We start from the raw sequence: 19,313 nt of genomic DNA, 5'->3' as shown, positions 1-19,313 counted from the left end.
ACAAAGAGTGGATCAACTTTTGGAAGTCAAGATTTCTGATTCACCACAAGGGTGAAGAGCATACTCTCCTATTCCAATCATTTTCTCCCAAACATGCCAGGAAGATTTAGTTTCCTCTTACTCTTGAAACCAAATGGTAAGTCAAGATTTCTGATTCACCACAAGGGTGAAGAGCATACTCTCCTATCACCAAAAGATCCCAATTGTAAGTTTTAATGTGCCTAAAAATAAACAACTAGTATATGCCACACATGTAAAAGTAAAGAACAAGAAAAATTGAGTTTTTATGCATTGGGAAACCCCGCAAACAATCGTTAGTAGCCCTTGTGCATTTGAAGCTTTGACATGCGTTCTTTTTATGCAATGTTTCGATTTTTTTTTCACAAGGATGGCAACCTGCAATCACAACTTGTTAGCACCACAAGTTAGTGTAAAATAACATAAAATAATGCAATTAAAAGTGGTTAGTTGCCTCAAATATCCAAGTTATCTTCCAATCAAGTGTATGCAAAGAAAGGGCAAACTAATCACAAATGCTCTCATTTTTACTCTTTGCTTTTGATCTAGTCAACAATATTAGACTTTTTTGCTATTATTTTGGATCCAAAAACAGAAATGAAAAGAAGAGACCCATCATAAAAAATCAAAGAGCTTTCCAAAAATGAAAGAAATTCAAAAAAATCTCTTCATTTGCTCTCTAGAGATCAATTTTGTCAAAACAGGCCAGATTTATCAAATCGAGTTTTTGATCCTTAATAAAACCTCAAAATTCATAACACAAAGAAAGAACCCCCATTAGAATTGAAAACCCTTTCTGAAAATGTAAGTTTTTTTGAAAAATTCGCTGATTTTCGATCAAAAATGGCTTTTTATGAAAAACAAAGAAAAAATCATAACTCCCAAAAATCACGTCAAAATGCCCTGAAAATCGGACTGAGACATTTTAAGCACATATCCAACCTACAAAAATATTTTCAGAACCAAAATCTAAGCGGTTTAAAAGATATGATCAAATATTTAAACCAACTAAGTTTTTTGGCCTTCAAACCAATCTACTTATGGGTTGGCTTGAAAATCCAAGTGATAATTCTACAAAAGCACTTGATTAGATCCAATATGCTACTGTAAAAAATACGAGATGAAATATAAAAGCAAATGGAGCTAAAAACTTGATTCAAGCCCCACGGTGGGCGCCAAAAACGTACACTAGAAATGTGTCACACTCTAAACCCTTCTAATGAGTTGGAATGTTCGGATGCCGGCTTAGAGCTCCCTATCCATGGAGTGCAAGAGAGTATATTTCAAGAATAAGAAAGCTCTCAGATGAGCCTTAGAGATACTCTTCTTGCTAGTAAACCATGCAATGGGAGGTTCCAAAGACAAGATGCAAGAATGCAAATGTCTCAAAGAGTTCCTCAAAGATGCAATGCAAATGAAAATTAAGCTAGAATGAGATGCAAAGTGGAGCTATTCTAAAACATGTATGAGAGTGTTACAATACTATTATTAAGCTATGTGAGATTAAACTACATGTAAAAATGAAAGCTAAGCTAAGCTAGAATGCCATGATACCATGGATGAGAGAATGTAGACAAGAAATAGAAGTTCTCCACAAAGCTCCCAAGAAACCTGTTAGAAAACCTGCAGCATGACAATATTCAAAAAATGAGGATTGATTTGAGGGGGAAAGCTCTCTCCCTTTTAAAGATGTATGGACGGTAGAGATCAAGATGAAGATGGTGGATGATCAACGGTGGAATTTGAAAATAGGAGTGATCCATGTGCACACACAAGTCAACCAATAGAATATAAGTTGACTTGTCATAGAAGACAAAAGTCACAAAGCCTTTTCTTTTAATTGCAAAATAGAAAAAGGACTTTATGTGTGCACTTTAAGTGGGTTAGAAGAATGGAGTCTTTTATTTAATTAAAAGGGGACATGTTCTTTTAATCAAATAATGAACTTAGGATAGTATAGTCAAACTATAGGTTATAATCAAATAAATTGATTATTAGCAATTTGGTCTAGGTAAATGATTAAATTAATTTAGCCAAAATGTTGAAAAGGGGGCTAATAGTCTAGATGACCATTTTTCAGTGATTACATCTATGACTTCCAGAATTTTACCTAACCCTATTTGTCCATCCAGGAATTTCTAGAATCCTCTCTATTATGCTTTTACAATTCGAGGGGGAAATTACTCATTCCAACACTCCCCCCTAATTTCAACCTCAAATGTTGTTGCATATGAATCCAAATCCTTTCTTTTGCACGATGCCAAAATGCTTCATATCCATTAATTTCTTGATGAATAGTGTCTTCCAAGGCTGCGAACTTTAATTTTCAAAAATATCTTGCCTCATCTGTCACAAATGTTAGTGACAAGATTCACTAATAACCTTGATCAAATTCATGTCTTCTTTCAGCGACCCCTTGATAGCTTCATCTGTTACAAATGGTGATAGGGTTCTCCAAATAACCTTGCTTTGCAAAAAAAAAAATCCTTTTGCTATCATAAATGGTGACAAACAAATTCCTTCCTTCTTCATTTATTCAATGATTAGCTACTTTTGTCAAAAAATAATGATAAGATGCTCCCAATTAACTTGACTCTAATTCATCTGTCACAAATAGTGACATGATTTTCTTGACTTAGCTCTGATACCAATTGTAGAAACCCACGACAACTCTAATACACCTTGTGGAAGGTGGACGGGAAAAAAAAAAAGTAAAATGGAAATATACTCAATGTGTTGTGGCACTAATATATTTCATTAACCATTTTGTCCATATCAATTACATTTTGTCCATATTAATAACATTACAAGATGCCTCTATTTATAGAGGTCTTAGATCATTTATGGAAACATCTAAATTAGCTGACATAAGACAAATAGACTTTTCTAGAAATATCTAAACATAAACGACTTCTAAAACTTTACAAACCTAAATATTAACTTGACCTAACCCTATTCAATAATCTAGTTGGAGTTTCTAGAATCCTCTAGTGTGATTTTACATTTCATTTGAGGGTAAACTACACATTCCAACACACCATGCATGAATTTTTCTATAGGCACCAAATTTTAACTTCTAAGTAAAGTAGGTCTAATTTTTCAAAAATAAGTAGAATTAGTGGAAACAAATGTAACAAAGTCTATAAACTCAGTAATAATAAAAAAAATCTCTTTACATTTCCATAAATTCTTGAGACCTTTTCCTTCTCTTCAAGGGCATGTACACTATTAGGGTACACGATATTCTTATGTGCTAGTATAGACTTTTACCCAAATAAAAACATGTTTTCGATTGGATAATTCAACCTAAAGGCACTAGGAATTTCATAGACTAACATTGATGAACAAGAAAGAACAATTTATGGTAAATAATTTTAAATACTCCACATTTTTTTATATCAATTTTTTTAGAAAATATCCATTCCTAATAAATAAGTCTTTTTTCATCTTAAACTTAAAACTAGCTAGTAACATTATTTTAATTAGCATTTATATCAACTATAAATTCCTAAATGTCTTCATGTAAAGAAAGATTTTTGAGAACCGTTACAATGAAATAAACAAAACCATCCAATTTTACAAATTTAATCAAATAGTCATCCTTTATGAAAAAATACTAAATATGTAGAAAAACAATTCAAGAATAGCCATTTTCATTAGATGACATCAACTAAAGCAAAAAATACTACAAAATAATAATAATCTAAAAGAGTCTAAATAGTATAAACAACAAACATTGCCCAACTACATCGATTTATATTAAATCAAATAATTACTCATCCTTAATGCAATACTATAAGAACTTGCATAGAAAAATTATTTGATAATAGTCATTTCAATAATTTGGAGCCTCTAAAGACAACAAAGCTCTTCAAAACCCATATGGTCAAATCACACAACATACCTAATTTTTTAATTACTCATTTTTCTGGATTTGATTATGTGCATAAGTTTTTGTATCAATATTTTGGATTGCACTCCATAATCCATTGATGTTTCATACTGCACAACTTACCCAATCATTCTGCTTTTTTATTGCACTCCATAATCCATTGATGTTTCATACTGCACAACTTACCCAATCATTCTGCATAAACTATTTTGAGCCACTTAGATATGCAAACCTAAAAGGCATTTTCATTACAACACATTAATCCAATAAAAAAAGACTCTTCAAGAACCCATTTAAGAAAAATAGAGAACACCATCCAACCCAACAACAACCATTATTTTTCAGTTTACATCGCCTGAGTACAAAATAACAATTTTGTTATTTCACAACTCAAGGGAATTGTCTAGAGACAACGCACTACATTATGTAGTACTCATCATTCTACAACATCTAAATTGAATATCCTATAATTGTCAGTTGTCGAAAATCTAAAAATGGATCAAGTAACACATCAGATATGGCACTAAGTCACTTTTTGACAATTAACATGACTAAATACAAGATGAGAGCCAAATAAAAAGGAAAAACAACTAACAAAGGGTTGCATGAATAATTGTAGGAAGAGAACCCATTCAAAAGCCCTTTTAGATGATTTGGACACCCAAGGGGCGTCACCATATACTGTTGGCATCTACATTTGGGAGGCTAAAACAAGAAATACATGCTTATTAATTTTTATATTACATATCAAAACACTTGTTTATTTCATAGAATTCGTTTCCATTGTAGACGAACAATAAACTAAAAATAGTTTAACTTACATGTAATTTCTTACAAGTGATTTAAAACATTGTCCAACCAAAAAAGCTTCCAAAATGTGTTCCACATATAAAAGAGGTGCCTTGTGATCAAATAGTTATCTCACATCATTTTATGCACTAACATATATATGCTTTTATTTGAGTCTTTCAAGGAGTCCTAAAATCCAAACTAAAGTTTTTACGTGACAAAATGATAAAATACAAAAAGATGTTTCGAATAACAAACAATGTAATGTGTATGCTAAAGCTTAACACAAACACTAGCTCAAGGGTCCTTGAATATAAAAATATTTGTAGACATGAAAAATACTAGACAATTTCCCTTTTTCTTGCATTAGACAATGAATTGTCTTCATCCATAGGTTTACCTATGCCTAATTAGAACTTTAAAAATAAGTAGCACTTGGGGGTTTTACTTTCATGGGTTAACATGACACAAGATATGTTATTTTAATTTTTCATAATTTTATTTTAGTTCAATAATTATGTACAACATTTTATAATATGTAGAAGAGAACTTACTATTTGCAAAATTAGTTATTAATATTGAAAATATAAAGATAAAAATTATAGATTGTTGGATTTGTTCACATATTAATTTATTTACTTTTCTATATTCTCAATATTATTTAAAAATACAATGCAAAGATTATTGTTCAATAGTTAATTCTTCAATTAGCTACACATAAAAATTTACAAAAAAATATAATACAAACTAACATATTTAATAGTTATTCATAGATTAAAAAATAAATTTAAGCAACTAAATTTTTGTAATTGAATAATTAAAAAGAAATATTTAAATATATTAGACTAAACCATTTAAATGAAATTAAAACAATATACTTACAATAATTGGATAGTGAAAAATACATCCTTCAATGTTTTCTCATTTATTTTGCATTAATATTTTAACATGTTTATAGAATTATGACATGGGGATTTATATGTTGAAACTCATATTGATTTGAATGGTCAGTTAGTGCTTTTATTTGGTCTATATTTTGTATATCTAAAAATGAAACCAAGTTATATTATTTGGCTTGAATCATGTTTGGCAACAAAAAAAACAACTTTATCTTAAGGTTTCAAATTATGTTGTTTTTGAGCATTCAACCACAAGTTCTCAAAAAAATGTTTCCAATTAGAGTCTTGTGTGTAGGATGTTGAAGGAATCCTCCTAGAAGGTATCCTTCTTTTAATATTCGCGAGATTCCTTTAAAAAATGAATGACTTTTATCTTGCACAGGTTGAGGGCAGTCAAGGATACAACCACCAAATTACTGAAAATCCAGAAGAAAGCAATCAACTATAGCATGCAATTAAGAATAGCTCTATTTTCCTACTTGTATTTCAATGCCCAACTTAATCAACCTTCACCTTTCAATTGTATCCATTTGTGACTATGGTTTCTAAGCAAGAGAGAATCAATGACCGATATAATTTCAATCGTTTAGGACTTAGAATTTCTACAATAAACTAAATCTTCATGATGTTAAGCACAATTTTAAACACAACCAAAAAATATACAACCATCTTATATAAACTTGCACTTTCCCCCCCTATTAGCATACCTCTTACACCTCCTTTGGGTGCAAGTGCTAGTTTTTAATTTTTTATTAAAAACTACTCATGCAATATTGAACATGTATTAGGGGTCAAATTATTATTTTTTGGATTAATTTTGTTTGTGTTACTATGTAGGGTTATTAGGGGCTCACTATAGCAAAAAGTGAATGATTATTAGACACTAATTCACTATTGGGCATCTTCCCCTAGTGTAAATAGGGTATACTTTCTAGTTAGTAAATTTCTAATTAGTTTTTCCTCATAGCCTTGTCATATTAAGTTTATATAGGGAAAATTGCATAATATCCTTTGGTTGTGTTTTAGATTCCTAGATGCTATATCCTGTATATAGTCATTCATAAACTCACATTGTTATCACGCTCAAACTTAAATGCTTTGCACACTATTTGAATTGAATACAATTTACTTTATCATTTTATTTAATTTTTTCTACTTTCAACCATATGCATTTTAGGTGGCTTTACAACAAAAACTTACTAGTATATTTGATCATTCAACCTTTTTAGCACTCTCATTTTAACTTTTCAATTTTCAGATTTCTTTCTTTCCTTATATTTCTATTTACATTCTTCTAACTCACCATCTTGCTCTACAATATTCATAAATACGAATTAATGAAGATTGACTCTAAAATTCCACATTAAATCTCATGTCTTCAAATAATCAAATATGGAAACATTATTTTTGAGGTTTCTTGCTACTATGCTAGCTTGGTGATAATCATTGCCACGAGTTAGTTACAATAAGACTGCTTTCCCTTCAAATTCAAGTAAATAAGCCAACTCTTATGGTAATATTCAGATTTAACTAGGATATTCATGTTTTACAAAACATCACAATACGAAGTATTAAATAAGTTTTCATCTCATTTAGATTTTTTAATGCTGTTGAAGCTCATGCAAGACTTAAACGCATATTTTTGTTTGTTTGTTATAGACCTTACTCCATCACAGTGGCGAATATTTCCAGTCACAGATTTCAATATATTCTGAATGTGCAAGTAAACAAAACAGCCGGAACTAAGGCATTATTTAATAAGTTTCCACAAAAATTCATGGTTGTAGATAGCGAAAAAAGTGTTCAATCTTATTTAGATAATTAATGAAGTAGAATTGATAAAGATTGATCTAAAAAAATACATCCAGAATTGGAAATAACATTTTCCAAGACTTTCTCTCATCAGGAAGTGTTAATTCATATACAGAAACAGTAAACAACATTGCATTGTGCGACAGCCAAAATGAAAATATGCACTGTTATATGTTTAAGGTGGCAAGACAATTTCTTGGGCCAGAATGAAGTCCGAAGTTGTCTTCCCATGTCGGTCAATTCTTCTTGAGCAATTCACACCTCCATCCAAAGCATTCCTGACTACAATGTTTAGAGATTTGATACCTTTAGCCTCATAGATCTCTACTGTTACTGCTTCATTGTGTTCTTGAATCTCCTTGCCCATAGTCTTGAAAGGAGCATTATCCTCAGAATGCAGGTCTTCAACATGTACTACCATTCTGATGGCATTTGGTGTCATGAGAATCCTCATCACATTCTTGACCCATTCTACTGTTATAACCCTTTTCAACCTCTCAATATCTTCAAGAAAATGTGGTATGATGGAGAAATTCACATCATTTCCTTTATCCCCTGCTCGACTATGGGCTACTTGGTAAAGTGGGATTCTTTCGCCGGCTGGAGCTCGACGAGCAGCAATGGCCCAGGTTGGATTGGAAAAGTCCATCAATGTCTCAACAGACTGAGTCTGCGGAAGACCTCTATTGTACTTAACTGGTGCCTTCTCCACTACTTTTGAATTCATAGCATGCCTATTAGATTCACACTGACTATCCAATGAATTTATGGTTTTAATGTCAAATTCCCAGTATGTGTTCTCTCGTGGTACCTGAAGCACAAAATAGTAAAAACCTTACTATCAATCTTTAACAAGAAACCAATAAAAATTGAGTAAATGCATCTGTATCACACTGATTTATTTATTTATTTCTAGCGAGACATGATGGACACTAGAATTAATAGAAAGGATCAAAATATAGCATTGCCAAGTACAAGAGACAAACAAATAATATAGCATCCATTCAAATCAGTGTCCATGATAAAAACATAAAAGCTGGCAATTTCTTCTTGATTACTGAGAAACTGAAGTAAACAAATTTGACGATTTTGACTATAGAGCTTCTGAGGCCATGTCTGCTCCCTTTCCTGTTAATTTTCTTAGTTGATAAATGAGAGGCACTGGTCAGTTTAAATCCGATTAAATGTTTATTTTGGTTAGTGATTGAAAATGGCCCGAGTTTTGTTTGGGTCAAATAGTTACCATGTAAAACTAGAAGTTATGTGCCTTTTATGTTGCCCAAACTATTACATATGCTTTTTTTGGATATCTTATATCAAAAATAAGTAATATTACTCATCAAATGTTCTTGATAATATTCTATTCATTGCTCACAGCTGTTAGATGTCTCAACCTTTGAGTCTAAACATGCTATATTATTTATTTATTTCTTTTAACCCACTTTGGAAGTCCTAACGTTAAGGAGCTAGTGTCATAAGTTGCTATGTTGAATCTATGCATTGATTATGGCAGTTACTAGTTCGGTAGAAGAGTCATGGAGAGTTAATGTTTGACAATTTATATTTATTGTGGAGTTCGCTATCGACAAGTGGATAGTTGAGTTATGCTTTGTTGCATTGGAAGTTTCGATGTGCAATATGTCATTGGTTTAGCATGTTGACACCACATACCCTTTTGGTATTAGAGATGGTTTTGGAAACCATGTGTTTTTTCACTTGTATTGAGCTCTATAAATATGTAGCTACTTAGTGCATTGGATGATGTTAGGGTGGATATCTTCTAAGAAGCATTTATATGTAGGGTATTCTCTTGAACTTTCTTCTATTGTATATACTCTTGATGAATATTGACTCAAGGAATTGTATTATAGCTGTTATTGTTGCTGATAATACAATTGAGTCTAACTTTCGGAAGGTGGATTTTTTCCCAAAAGAGTTTTCCCATTTATATCTGATGTTGTGAGTTTATATGCTTAAATCTGATTTTGTATGTGCTTATCTAGTTTGCAATAGCTTTAGTTTGTGAGAATTTTTTGCATCATCTGTCTTGTTAGATTTAGCATTTGGAAGTGTTATTTTGCACTTGCTTCCTTTCAATTAGTATCAGAGCCTAGCCAGCTTTGTTATTGTTGTTGGGTAGAAGGTTTTTTTGTGCTAATTTAGTTTCAATGGGAGTTTCACAAATGAATTTTTCATGATCTTATTGTAGGTTAGAAATGACAAGCTCATCCAACATAGTAGAGATGGATAAATTTAACACCAACAATCTAGAGTTGTGGGAACTCAAAATGAAGGACATGCTTGTAGACAGAGATCTATGGGCTGCAGTTTCATCAATGAAACCCCAAGCTACACCACATGATGATTGAGATAAAATGGATCGAAAAGCCACGGGTTTGATAAGATTTTGTTTGGCCAATTTAGTGTTCCTGAATGTCCACGAAGAAAAGATTGCAACTGATCTTTGAAAGAAGTTTGATGAAATTTATTAGGGGGAAATCCTTGGTAAATAAGTTGTTCCTAAGAAAGAAGTTGTATTCTTTAAGGATGGAGGAAGGAGTGTCCGTTGCTGATCACTTGAATGCATTTAATATGCTAGTTGCTCAGTTAAATTCTATCAGTGATAAGATTGATGATGGAGATAAATGTATACTTTCGCTATGTTCTTTGTTGGAATCATGGGGTCACCTTATTATGGCCATTGGAAACACAACAACCACTTCCAAATTGGAGGATGTGGTTGTCGTCGGAAGAAATTGTGTATCAGCCGACGGGTCCCTTCGAAAAGGAAATTGTGTATCGGCCGACGGGTCCCGTCGGAAAGGAAATTGTGTATCGGCCGATGGGTCCCTTCGGAAAGGTTTTTGTTATGTAGCGGACATAATGTATCTGGCCGACGGATACCTTCGGGAAGGTTCTTCGGAAAGTATTTATAACCCCTTCGGGAAGCATTGTATTCATCAGATCATATCATACCATGGAAGCATAATATACTGTGGGCATATGCGAATAATAATAAGAGTTTTGCTATTTGCTGTTCATATTCGTATTCATTGTCTGTTCTTAATTAATCTATGCCGTAAACATTTGGCGCCGTTGCCCGATGGACCTGGTACGCAGGGAGGCAGATATGAATTAAATGCCGAATCAATTGAACAAAGATAAGAATAAGCTTAAGGAAAAAGATGACATACGCGTTGCGCAAAAAAATTTATTTTTGGCTCAGCAGACAAAGCGCCGAAGGAGATTCTAGAAGATTGCCGACGGGAACAGGATTGTTGAAGGAGACTCGACAACGGCTTGAGTTGGTGGAAGAAGCGAGGGAGGAGTTTCTGAACCTGCATACGCCACGGGAAGAGAATCCTGACGGAAGGAGATCGACTCGCATGGCTCGGAGTGCCGAAGGAGCACGAGCGTGGAGTGACCTCTTCGTCTGAGATATACATCCGGAACGGACAGCTTCGGTTGACGAACCCTCTTCTTCACCAAACATCATAGGAGTCGAACACAGTGCGGGTGTTGAAAACAGCGCGGAAGCACAGAACAACGCAGGTGTTGAAAACAACGCGGAAGCAAAAAACAGCATGGGTGTGCAGAACAGTGCGGGTATTGGAAACAACGCGGGTGTGCAGAACAGCGCGGGAGCTCAGAACAGCACGGGTGTTCAAAACAGCGCGGGAGTGCAAAACAGCGCAGGTACGCAACAAAACCCCCAACATATAGTGATAATGGCAGGTCCGAAGGAAAAATTGCCTAAATTTGATGGTGATGAAGCAGCTGATCCCATTCGACATTGTAAAACATGTGAAACGATCTGGAGAGCAAATGGCATAATAGATACAAACGAATGGATCCGAAAATTTCCCGCTACCCTACAGGGTGTTGCGATTGATTGGTTTACTGATGCTGATCCACAAAAATTAAATAGTTGGGATAACATTAAGGAGTTCATCGCAAAATTTCAACTTCTGCGTGATGATAATGAAATTGTAGCCGAGATATTCAATACCAAGCAAAAGAAGAATGAAACAGTACAGGTCTTTGCTAGGAGATTGAAGGACTTAATCAATAAAATGGAGAATAAGCCGGCAGACGGGCTCTAGAAAAGATGGTTCATTGAAGGCCTTCACCCGAAGTTGCGGAAAAAGATGAAGATCGTGCCACCATCAACATACGATGAAGCGTACAATCGGGCAATGAACCTCGAAAATGACCAGAAGACAAAGAAGAAGAAGAAGAACAACTCGTCCGATTCAGATGACGATGCATCTTCAGGAGAGGATAGCAGCGATGACGAGGGAAGCAACAGGAAGGTCCGTGCCCTCCAGAAGGATATGATGCGAATGATGAAGGAATTCAAAAACATGAACAAGGAGACTAAGGGCAACGACCTATGGTGCACGAAGTGCAAGAAAGAAGGCCATACGAAGGGATCATGTCCGAAAGATCAATTTTGTGAGATTTGCCAGATTATGGGACACCCAGTAAAGGAATGTCCTTTCAACTTGAAAACAAGAACACCGTAGCAAGTGTTCCTGACATAGGAGGCATCCCCGTCAGAAGGGAATGGGAACACCAATACGAAAGGTGCCACATTGGGCGGATACAGAAACAAACGGCACGGTCAAAATAACAACAATAGCCGCAACAACAATACAGGCAGGAGGAGTCGAATTCAATATGATGCGAATGGTCGGCCGATAGTTCAATGCCGCGCATGCAATCTGTAGGGTCACTTCGCCCGAGAGTGCACAACGGCGAACACACTGAAGTTGCTATGCCGATGGTGTGGACCTGGTGATCATGAAGATGCTAGGTGTCCGAAGTCGAGAGTAAACTTGATCACCGTCAGGACGGACGAAGAAGAGGTTTTGGCCATCACACGGCAGCAAGCGAAAGTGTACCCCGACCCGGCGAAAGAAAAGAAGAGACTGGAGGAAGCACGGGTAGAGATCCAGAAAGCAACACAGGCAGAAACGACACACCTGAAGGACACGCCGAGTACTTCCGTATAGAACTGCGCAGAACAAGACATTGTATGGCAAATATTGCAAGCCGAGATACCCGTCAGGATAAGTGATCTGTTGCTCACTATGCCTCAGCTCCGATCGGCACTCACAAACATCGTTCCCGCTGCTCAACTACCAGAACATGGAAGGAAGTAGGAAAGTGGAGCAAGTACAGTGGACAAAAAGGAGAAGGAAAGTGGCGCAAGTGCAGAAGATCCGATGTTGTTAGCCTTCTCATCCGAACGCCATCCGGCAGTCGTCGAAATGGGAATTCTCGGGACTGTATTGACTGAAACAATTGTGGACGGAGGGTCCGGTGTCAATGTGTTGCCTGAAGACACTTGGAAAAAGTTGGGACAGCCAACATTATGGCCGCCTACATTCCAGCTGCTAACGGCCGATCAACATGCAATCAAGCCATTGGGAGTCCTAATAGCACAACCAGTGATGATTAGAACACAGCCATTCTTGTTGGACTTTGTCGTGATCCCACTGAAGCGGAGAGGATATGATGCCATTCTGGGCTGGGGGTGGTTGATACAAGCCAAGACAAAGCACGATTGGAAGAAAAATACTTTATCACTCGAAAGCAAAGGCCGGAAGTATGTCATCGATCTGGACACTAAGATGGTCGGAGAAGAAGCCCTATCGTCAGATTCTGAAGGAGAAGAGGATGAAAAGGGGCAAAGTATGGAACCAGATTAGGAGTGAATTCTACGACTAGAAGGAGATGACGATTTGGATTCAGTAAATGGTCTTTACCACTGGCAGATAGAGGATTACAAGCTCTTTCCGAGTTGTAATATGCTAAGGATCGACGAAGGTAAGAAAGAAGAAGGATATGAATGTCCGAAGGAACACAGAGAAGCCGAAGGAGGAAATGAATGTCCGAAGGAACACAGAGAAGCCGAAAGAGGAAATGAATGTCCGAAGGAACACAGAAAAGCCGACGGAGGAAATGAATGTCTGAAGGAACATGGAGAAGACGAAGGAGGAAATGAATGTTCGAAGCAACATAGAGAAGCCGAAGAAGGAAATGCGGGCATGACTAAAGCTGAAGGACATAACATACAGTACGAACCCAAAAGAAGGAAAGATTCTATTGTACGACTGCGCAAGAAGAAATTATTACGTCGAACCACAAATATAGCACAAAGGTACTGGCAGCAAGGAAGGCACACGATACAGTTTGCACAGGAAACAAAGCGGAAGGGTCTAATAAAAGTTGCAGTAGTGCGGAGTGGACGTGTTATTGGCGGCCAGAAGAGGCAACTAATGGAGTCCATGCTACGGAGCTTTGGGAACAAATTGAGCGATATGGAGATGACATGGAACAAGTGTAGTAGGTTTCAACTTGGACAATGGGTGTTGAAGTACGATGACCGGAATGAGATCAAACCGGGCAAGTTCAAAGTTAAGTGGGTCGGGCCGTATTAGATTCGGAAAGTAGGGGACAATGGAGCAATAAGATTATGGACTTTGGATGGACAGGAAGTGCTTCACGCGGTGAATGGCTCGAAGTTGAAAATATATCATGAGCAGAAGACTTCTGCGTCAGAAAATGGCCTTCGAGAGACCCCTTCGTCATTGCAGACCAACGGTGACGACGGTCGAAGGGTAAACTGACTTTGCTATTCTTTCTTTACAAAATATAAAAATTTTTAAAAAAAAATAAAAAAAAAAATAAATTTTGCTATTCTTTCTTTACAAAAAAGAAAAGAAAAAAGAAAAAAGCGAAAAAAAAAGGCAAGAGGAAAAGTACCGTACGGTTTCTGGAAAGTACCATACGATTTCATAATTGCAGGGGACAACACCGTACGGGTTCTCATCTGAAGGGAAATGGAAGTAATGTACGATTTTTCATATCTGAAGGAGGGTGTACGGATTTCATGTTTGCAATACGGTTTTTAAAGCCAACGTACAAATTTCATGTTTGCAGTACGGTTTTTAAAGCCAATGTACGGATTTCATGCTTGCAGTACGGTTTTTAAAGTCAACGTACGGATTTCATGTTGCAGTACGATTTTTAAAGACAATGTACGGATTTCATGCTTGCAGTACGGATTTTAAAAACAATGTACGGTTTCCATCTTCAAAGTTGGTGTACGGTTTTGCTGTGGTACGATTTTTTCTTGCACTGTACAATTTTTAAAAGTTGCACTGAAACCACCATATGGATTTTGATAGCCTCAGAAGGGTAACATACGGAATTTGGTACGGATTTTGATAGCCTCAGAAGGTTAACGTACGGAATTTGGAGCCAAAATTTGTTAATTTCCATTGTATGGATTTTCAAGACTTGGTAGGATATTGCAGTACGGCTTTTCCAGAAGATTGAAATAGTGAAGACGCCTTCATAATTGTTTCATCAAAACCCGTGTGCATGGTAGCTCCAGGAAGGAGGCATCCATATGCAATCAGCAGATAGTGTCAAGATTGAAGCCGTACGGATTTCATCACAGAAGGGTGACAAGAGGTTTTCTAAAAAAGAAGAAAAAAAACGACGACAGAATCAAGTTGTTCAGAATGAGTGACAGATGATGCCAAAGGGAAGGGGACGCATCCGTGGTTGCCAGAAAGAGTGCAGAATCAGCAGTTAATGACAGAAATGGTGTGTTCCGTGCATTTCTGTGTGGGTTGCGAAGTGCTAATTTGGTCTTGGCGGCCCGGTCGTTGCGGATATCAGTCGTGGGAGTCTGACCAGTTGAGAAGACTTGGAGCTGCTGTAGGCATGGAGTGTTTGTGTACCAGAGGCACTGAGAGTAGGTGTTGGCCGTGAGGTTGTCTTGGTGGATGCGTAGAGAGTTCGGGAGGAGCCGATCATCTAGTTGGAGGCAGTGCAGTGACACTTGGCTCAGGGTACCTAGGAGTTGGAAGCAGAGAAAGCAACATAGGTGGCTATCAAGGTCAGCTTGAGGAGTCAGTATTGTGTTAGCAAAGGCTATAGATGCAACGGGATGAATGTGAAAGTGATGTGGCAAATCAATATTGTTGTATTTGTTGTTTGAGTTTTGTTCTGTTGTCGTCAGGAGACGACTTTTCTTTTTGGGGGAGATGATGTCGTCGGAAGAAATTGTGTATCAGCCGACGGGTCCCTTCGGAAAGGAAATTGTGTATCGGTCGACGGGTCCCTTCGGAAAGGTTTTTGTTATGTAGCGGACATAATGTATCTGGCCGACAAATACCTTCGAGAAGGTTCTTCGGAAAGTATTTATAACCCCTTCGGGAAGCATTGTATTCATCAGATCATATCATACCATGGAAGCATAATATACTATGGGCATATGCGAATAATAATAAGAGTTCTGCTGTTTGCTGTTCATATTCGTATTCATTGTCTGTTCTTAATTAATCTATGCGGTAAACAGTGGTTGGTTTGCTATTATATGAAGAGATGCAAAGAAAATCTTCTAAGTTGGCTAAGGAGGCCCTAGTTGCTCGTGGTAGAGCAATGGAGAATGGCAAGAAGGACAACAAGAAGGGTAAATCAAGTCTCTGAGGAGATCTAAGTATCTTGGTAAAAAGTCCAAGATAAATGTTAGGAATTGCAATAAACCTAGTCATCTCTGAAAAGAGTGCAAGGAGGAGGAGAAAAAGAAAGGTAAAAATGATTTCTTTGATTCTAACTTTGAATAATCCTTTCAAAAGAAAGTAGATGTTTTAGTTGCAGCCTTGGCAACACATACATCAGAAGATGGGTGGTTGATAGACTTAGGTGCTTCTTTTCACATGACATCTCATAGAGATTGGTTTTCAAAATATGAAGAGTTTGATGGTGAAAAGATGTATTTGGGTGCTAAGTCTCACCTTGTTGGTTGTGGTAGAGTCAAGATCAGATTCCCTAATGGTAGAGTTAAGGGGATTGATGGCATATTGCACATCCTTAAATTGGCACAAAAGCTACTTTCAATCAGCAAGATTGTGATGCAAGTTGTTTTATGAATTGGTGGATAAAGGATGACAAGAGACTCTATGGTGCTTGCTAAGGGTGTTCATATTGACACCTTGTATAGACTATATGCAGTGTGCACACACAGTTTAGTGCAAAAGTTCTGTAAGTGCAAGAATATGGCTTTGGATTTTTCATCCTAACCATCAGATCAAGAAAATAAGGGTGTTGGCTCTACATCTGATGGTCATACTTTTTGGGTACCTAAGGCTGCAAATGCTTTGGAGATAAAGCTTCCAACGAAGAAGACAATGCTATGGCACCAAAGACTTGGTCACATTGGTGAAAGGGTCTTAAAGCCTTAAAAAATAAGAGCCTTGTTGAAGGCTTTGATGAGTGTAATCTGGAGTTTGATTTTTTTTGAACATTGTGTTTGTGGTAAACAATACCTTGATTCCTTTTATTCTAGTTCCCATAACTCTTTTGGGGTGTTGGACTATATTCATTCGAATGTGCTTGGTCTAGTTACTATTCCTTCGATATCTAGATCTGTATACTTTGATAGATGATTATAGTAGGACATTTGTGTATTTACTTATAAGTAAATCTAAAGTATTTAGTTGGTGTAAGAAATTTAAATCCTTGGTTGAAAATCAGACTAGTACAAAAATTATGTGTTTGAGGATTGACAATGGCGAGGAGTTTTGTTCAGCAGAGTTTGACAATTTTCGTAAGGATCATGGATATGAGAGACATTAGACAACTACATACACTCCACAACAAAATGGAGTTGCAAAGAGGATGAATAGAACGTTGATGAAGAGGGCTAGAGGTATGCTGAGTGGTGCTAGGCTTGAACAAAAGTTTTGGGTTGAAGTTGTAGCCGCTGCATGTTATTTAGTTAACAGATCTCCTAGTTCAACACTTTTTGAGATGAAACCCATGGAGGCATGGTCTCACAAGAAGCCCTCATTGAGACATCTTAGGGTCTTTGGTTGTGAGGCATATGCTAATGTGCCAAGTGAAAAAAGATCAAAATTGGAGACCAAGGCAGTTAAGTGTATCTTCATTAGCTATGGTGTACGTGTGAAAGGGTACAAGCTTTTGGATCCAGTTGTAGAAAAGGCGCTCTATACAATAAGTGATATTTTGTGAGCAACCAAAGAACGAAGAAAAACAAAAAAAGGAGGTAGTTTAGATATTATCTACTCTTATAAGAATTGAACAACAAACTCATGTTGTACCCGATGACAATGAGAGCTCAAGCAACTCTATAAGTTTCAAAGAAGAACGAGAACCTCAACCTTAGCCATTGAGGAGGTCTACTCGTGAAAGATAATGACCCAATAGATATGGTTATTCACATGAAAGGTTTGGATATTCTTTGGTGGATTCCATCTGTTTATTTTCTTTGATTGCTAACACTGATGAGCCTAGGACTATTAAAGAGGTTGTGGGTATGAATGATGCAACTTCCTAGATGGAAGCCATGAATGAAGAGGTGGCAGCATGGAAGAAGAATACTACATGGGATCTTGTACCTTTACTTTAAGGATGGAAACTTGTTCAATGTAAATGGGTGTTCAAAAGGAAATTAGGTCTAGATGACAGCGTTGAGAAGTATTAGGCATGGTTGGACGCAAGGGTATTCATAAGTGAAGGGAATTGATTATGGTGAAATATTCTCTCTTGTAGCTAAGCTGACCTCCATTGCAGCTTATGATTTTAAAGTTGAGGAAATGGATGTGAAGACATCGATCCTTCATGGCAATATGGAGGAGGAAGTTTACATGTCACAACCAGAGCATTTCATTGAAAAAGGTAAAGAAAACCTTGTTTGCAAGTTGAAGAAATTTCTGTATGAATTGAAACAATATCCAAGAATGTGGTGTCGAAAGTTGATACCTATGTGTTGTCTTTGGGATTTCTGAATCTAAATCCGACCATTGTGTATATTATAAATTTGAAAATGGTCACATTCTTATCATAGTCGTGTATGTGGATGATATGTTGTTTAGTGGGTATGGTAAAAGAATTATTTCAGAGTTGTAAGTCTTAGTTAGTAACACAGTTTAAAATGAAAAATCTGGGTGCAACTAGATATATTCATTGGATTGAGATCATTAGAGATAGAGCTAGCAGAAAGCTTTGGATGAATGAGAGAAAGTATGTGAAATCTGTGTTGGAGAGATCTACCATGGCAGCTTGCAGGCATTTAGTTGTTCCAATGTTATAGGGGACAAAGCTTTCTAAGGAGGATTGTCCAAAATCTCCTATTGAGATGGAGTATATGTCTAAAATACTGTAATGTCACTTGTCGGCTATCTTAGGAAAATATACCAATTATGGTAACTTTCTCCCTCGGCCAAACGAATAATAATAGTTGATCTTACACATACGTTTAAGCTATTGGTAATGATAACAACTCCAATGGAAAATATATAATGAGTTGCTAGTATCCCTCTTCTAAAGAATGTGATTTATGTTTATTCCCAATGAACTATAACATTAAATGCAATGTTATGACCTTGCAACAAAAGGCATGTAATGATCCCATCTTTTAGCAGTTGACCAAGTGTGTGTGCGTTAGCCTTGTTCTACATGGTCCCGAGGGCTAACGAAGGGTTTAATGGGATCCTGGAGTGTTTTGGCCTAGTCATTTCCAGTTTGGGCCAAAACGAAGTTGATTTACTCAGTTTCAGGCATACTTACTATTTTTAGTAAGTCGGCAGGACACAGTGCAGGTCAATTTTGGTGATTGGAATTCGATACTCCTCGGTGAGAGCTTTCTGATGAGCTATCACTCGCATTATTCGGAGTCCGATTGCTAATACATTTTAATGCCTGAAGTTTTATTAAAGTAACGTCTAGTTAATTGTAAAATATTAAAGTGTTACTTTAATATTTATTTTATGGTAGTGTGTACCTAAGGGAGACATAAGGGGTATTTTAATATATGTTTTATATAGTACACATCTTTTATCCCACATTGCCCATATGAGTTG

The 19,313-nt window shown here is 36.5% G+C and overlaps 1 protein-coding gene across 6 annotated transcripts in view; it reads right to left on the bottom strand.

The window, feature by feature from the left end:
• Positions 1 to 7,379: 7,379 nt before the first annotated feature.
• Positions 7,380 to 19,313, bottom strand: part of LOC149562034 (propionyl-CoA carboxylase) — a 337,515-nt gene continuing 325,581 nt past the window's right edge. For all 6 annotated transcript variants that reach the window (XM_089825583.1, XM_089825585.1, XM_089825582.1 and 3 more), the window contains one exon: positions 7,380 to 8,221. In XM_089825583.1, the coding sequence (XP_089681709.1) occupies positions 7,586 to 8,221 (636 nt within the window). In that variant the 3' untranslated portion in view covers positions 7,380 to 7,585. The remainder of the gene's footprint in view (positions 8,222 to 19,313) is intronic.

Source organism: Cupressus sempervirens, chromosome 4 (assembly GCF_028749045.1).
Source record: "Cupressus sempervirens isolate cs-2001-9-10 chromosome 4, ASM2874904v1, whole genome shotgun sequence".
Lineage (NCBI taxonomy): Eukaryota > Viridiplantae > Streptophyta > Pinopsida > Cupressales > Cupressaceae > Cupressus > Cupressus sempervirens.
Note: the sequence above shows the minus strand (reverse complement) of the source record. Positions and strands in the feature narration are given on the sequence as shown.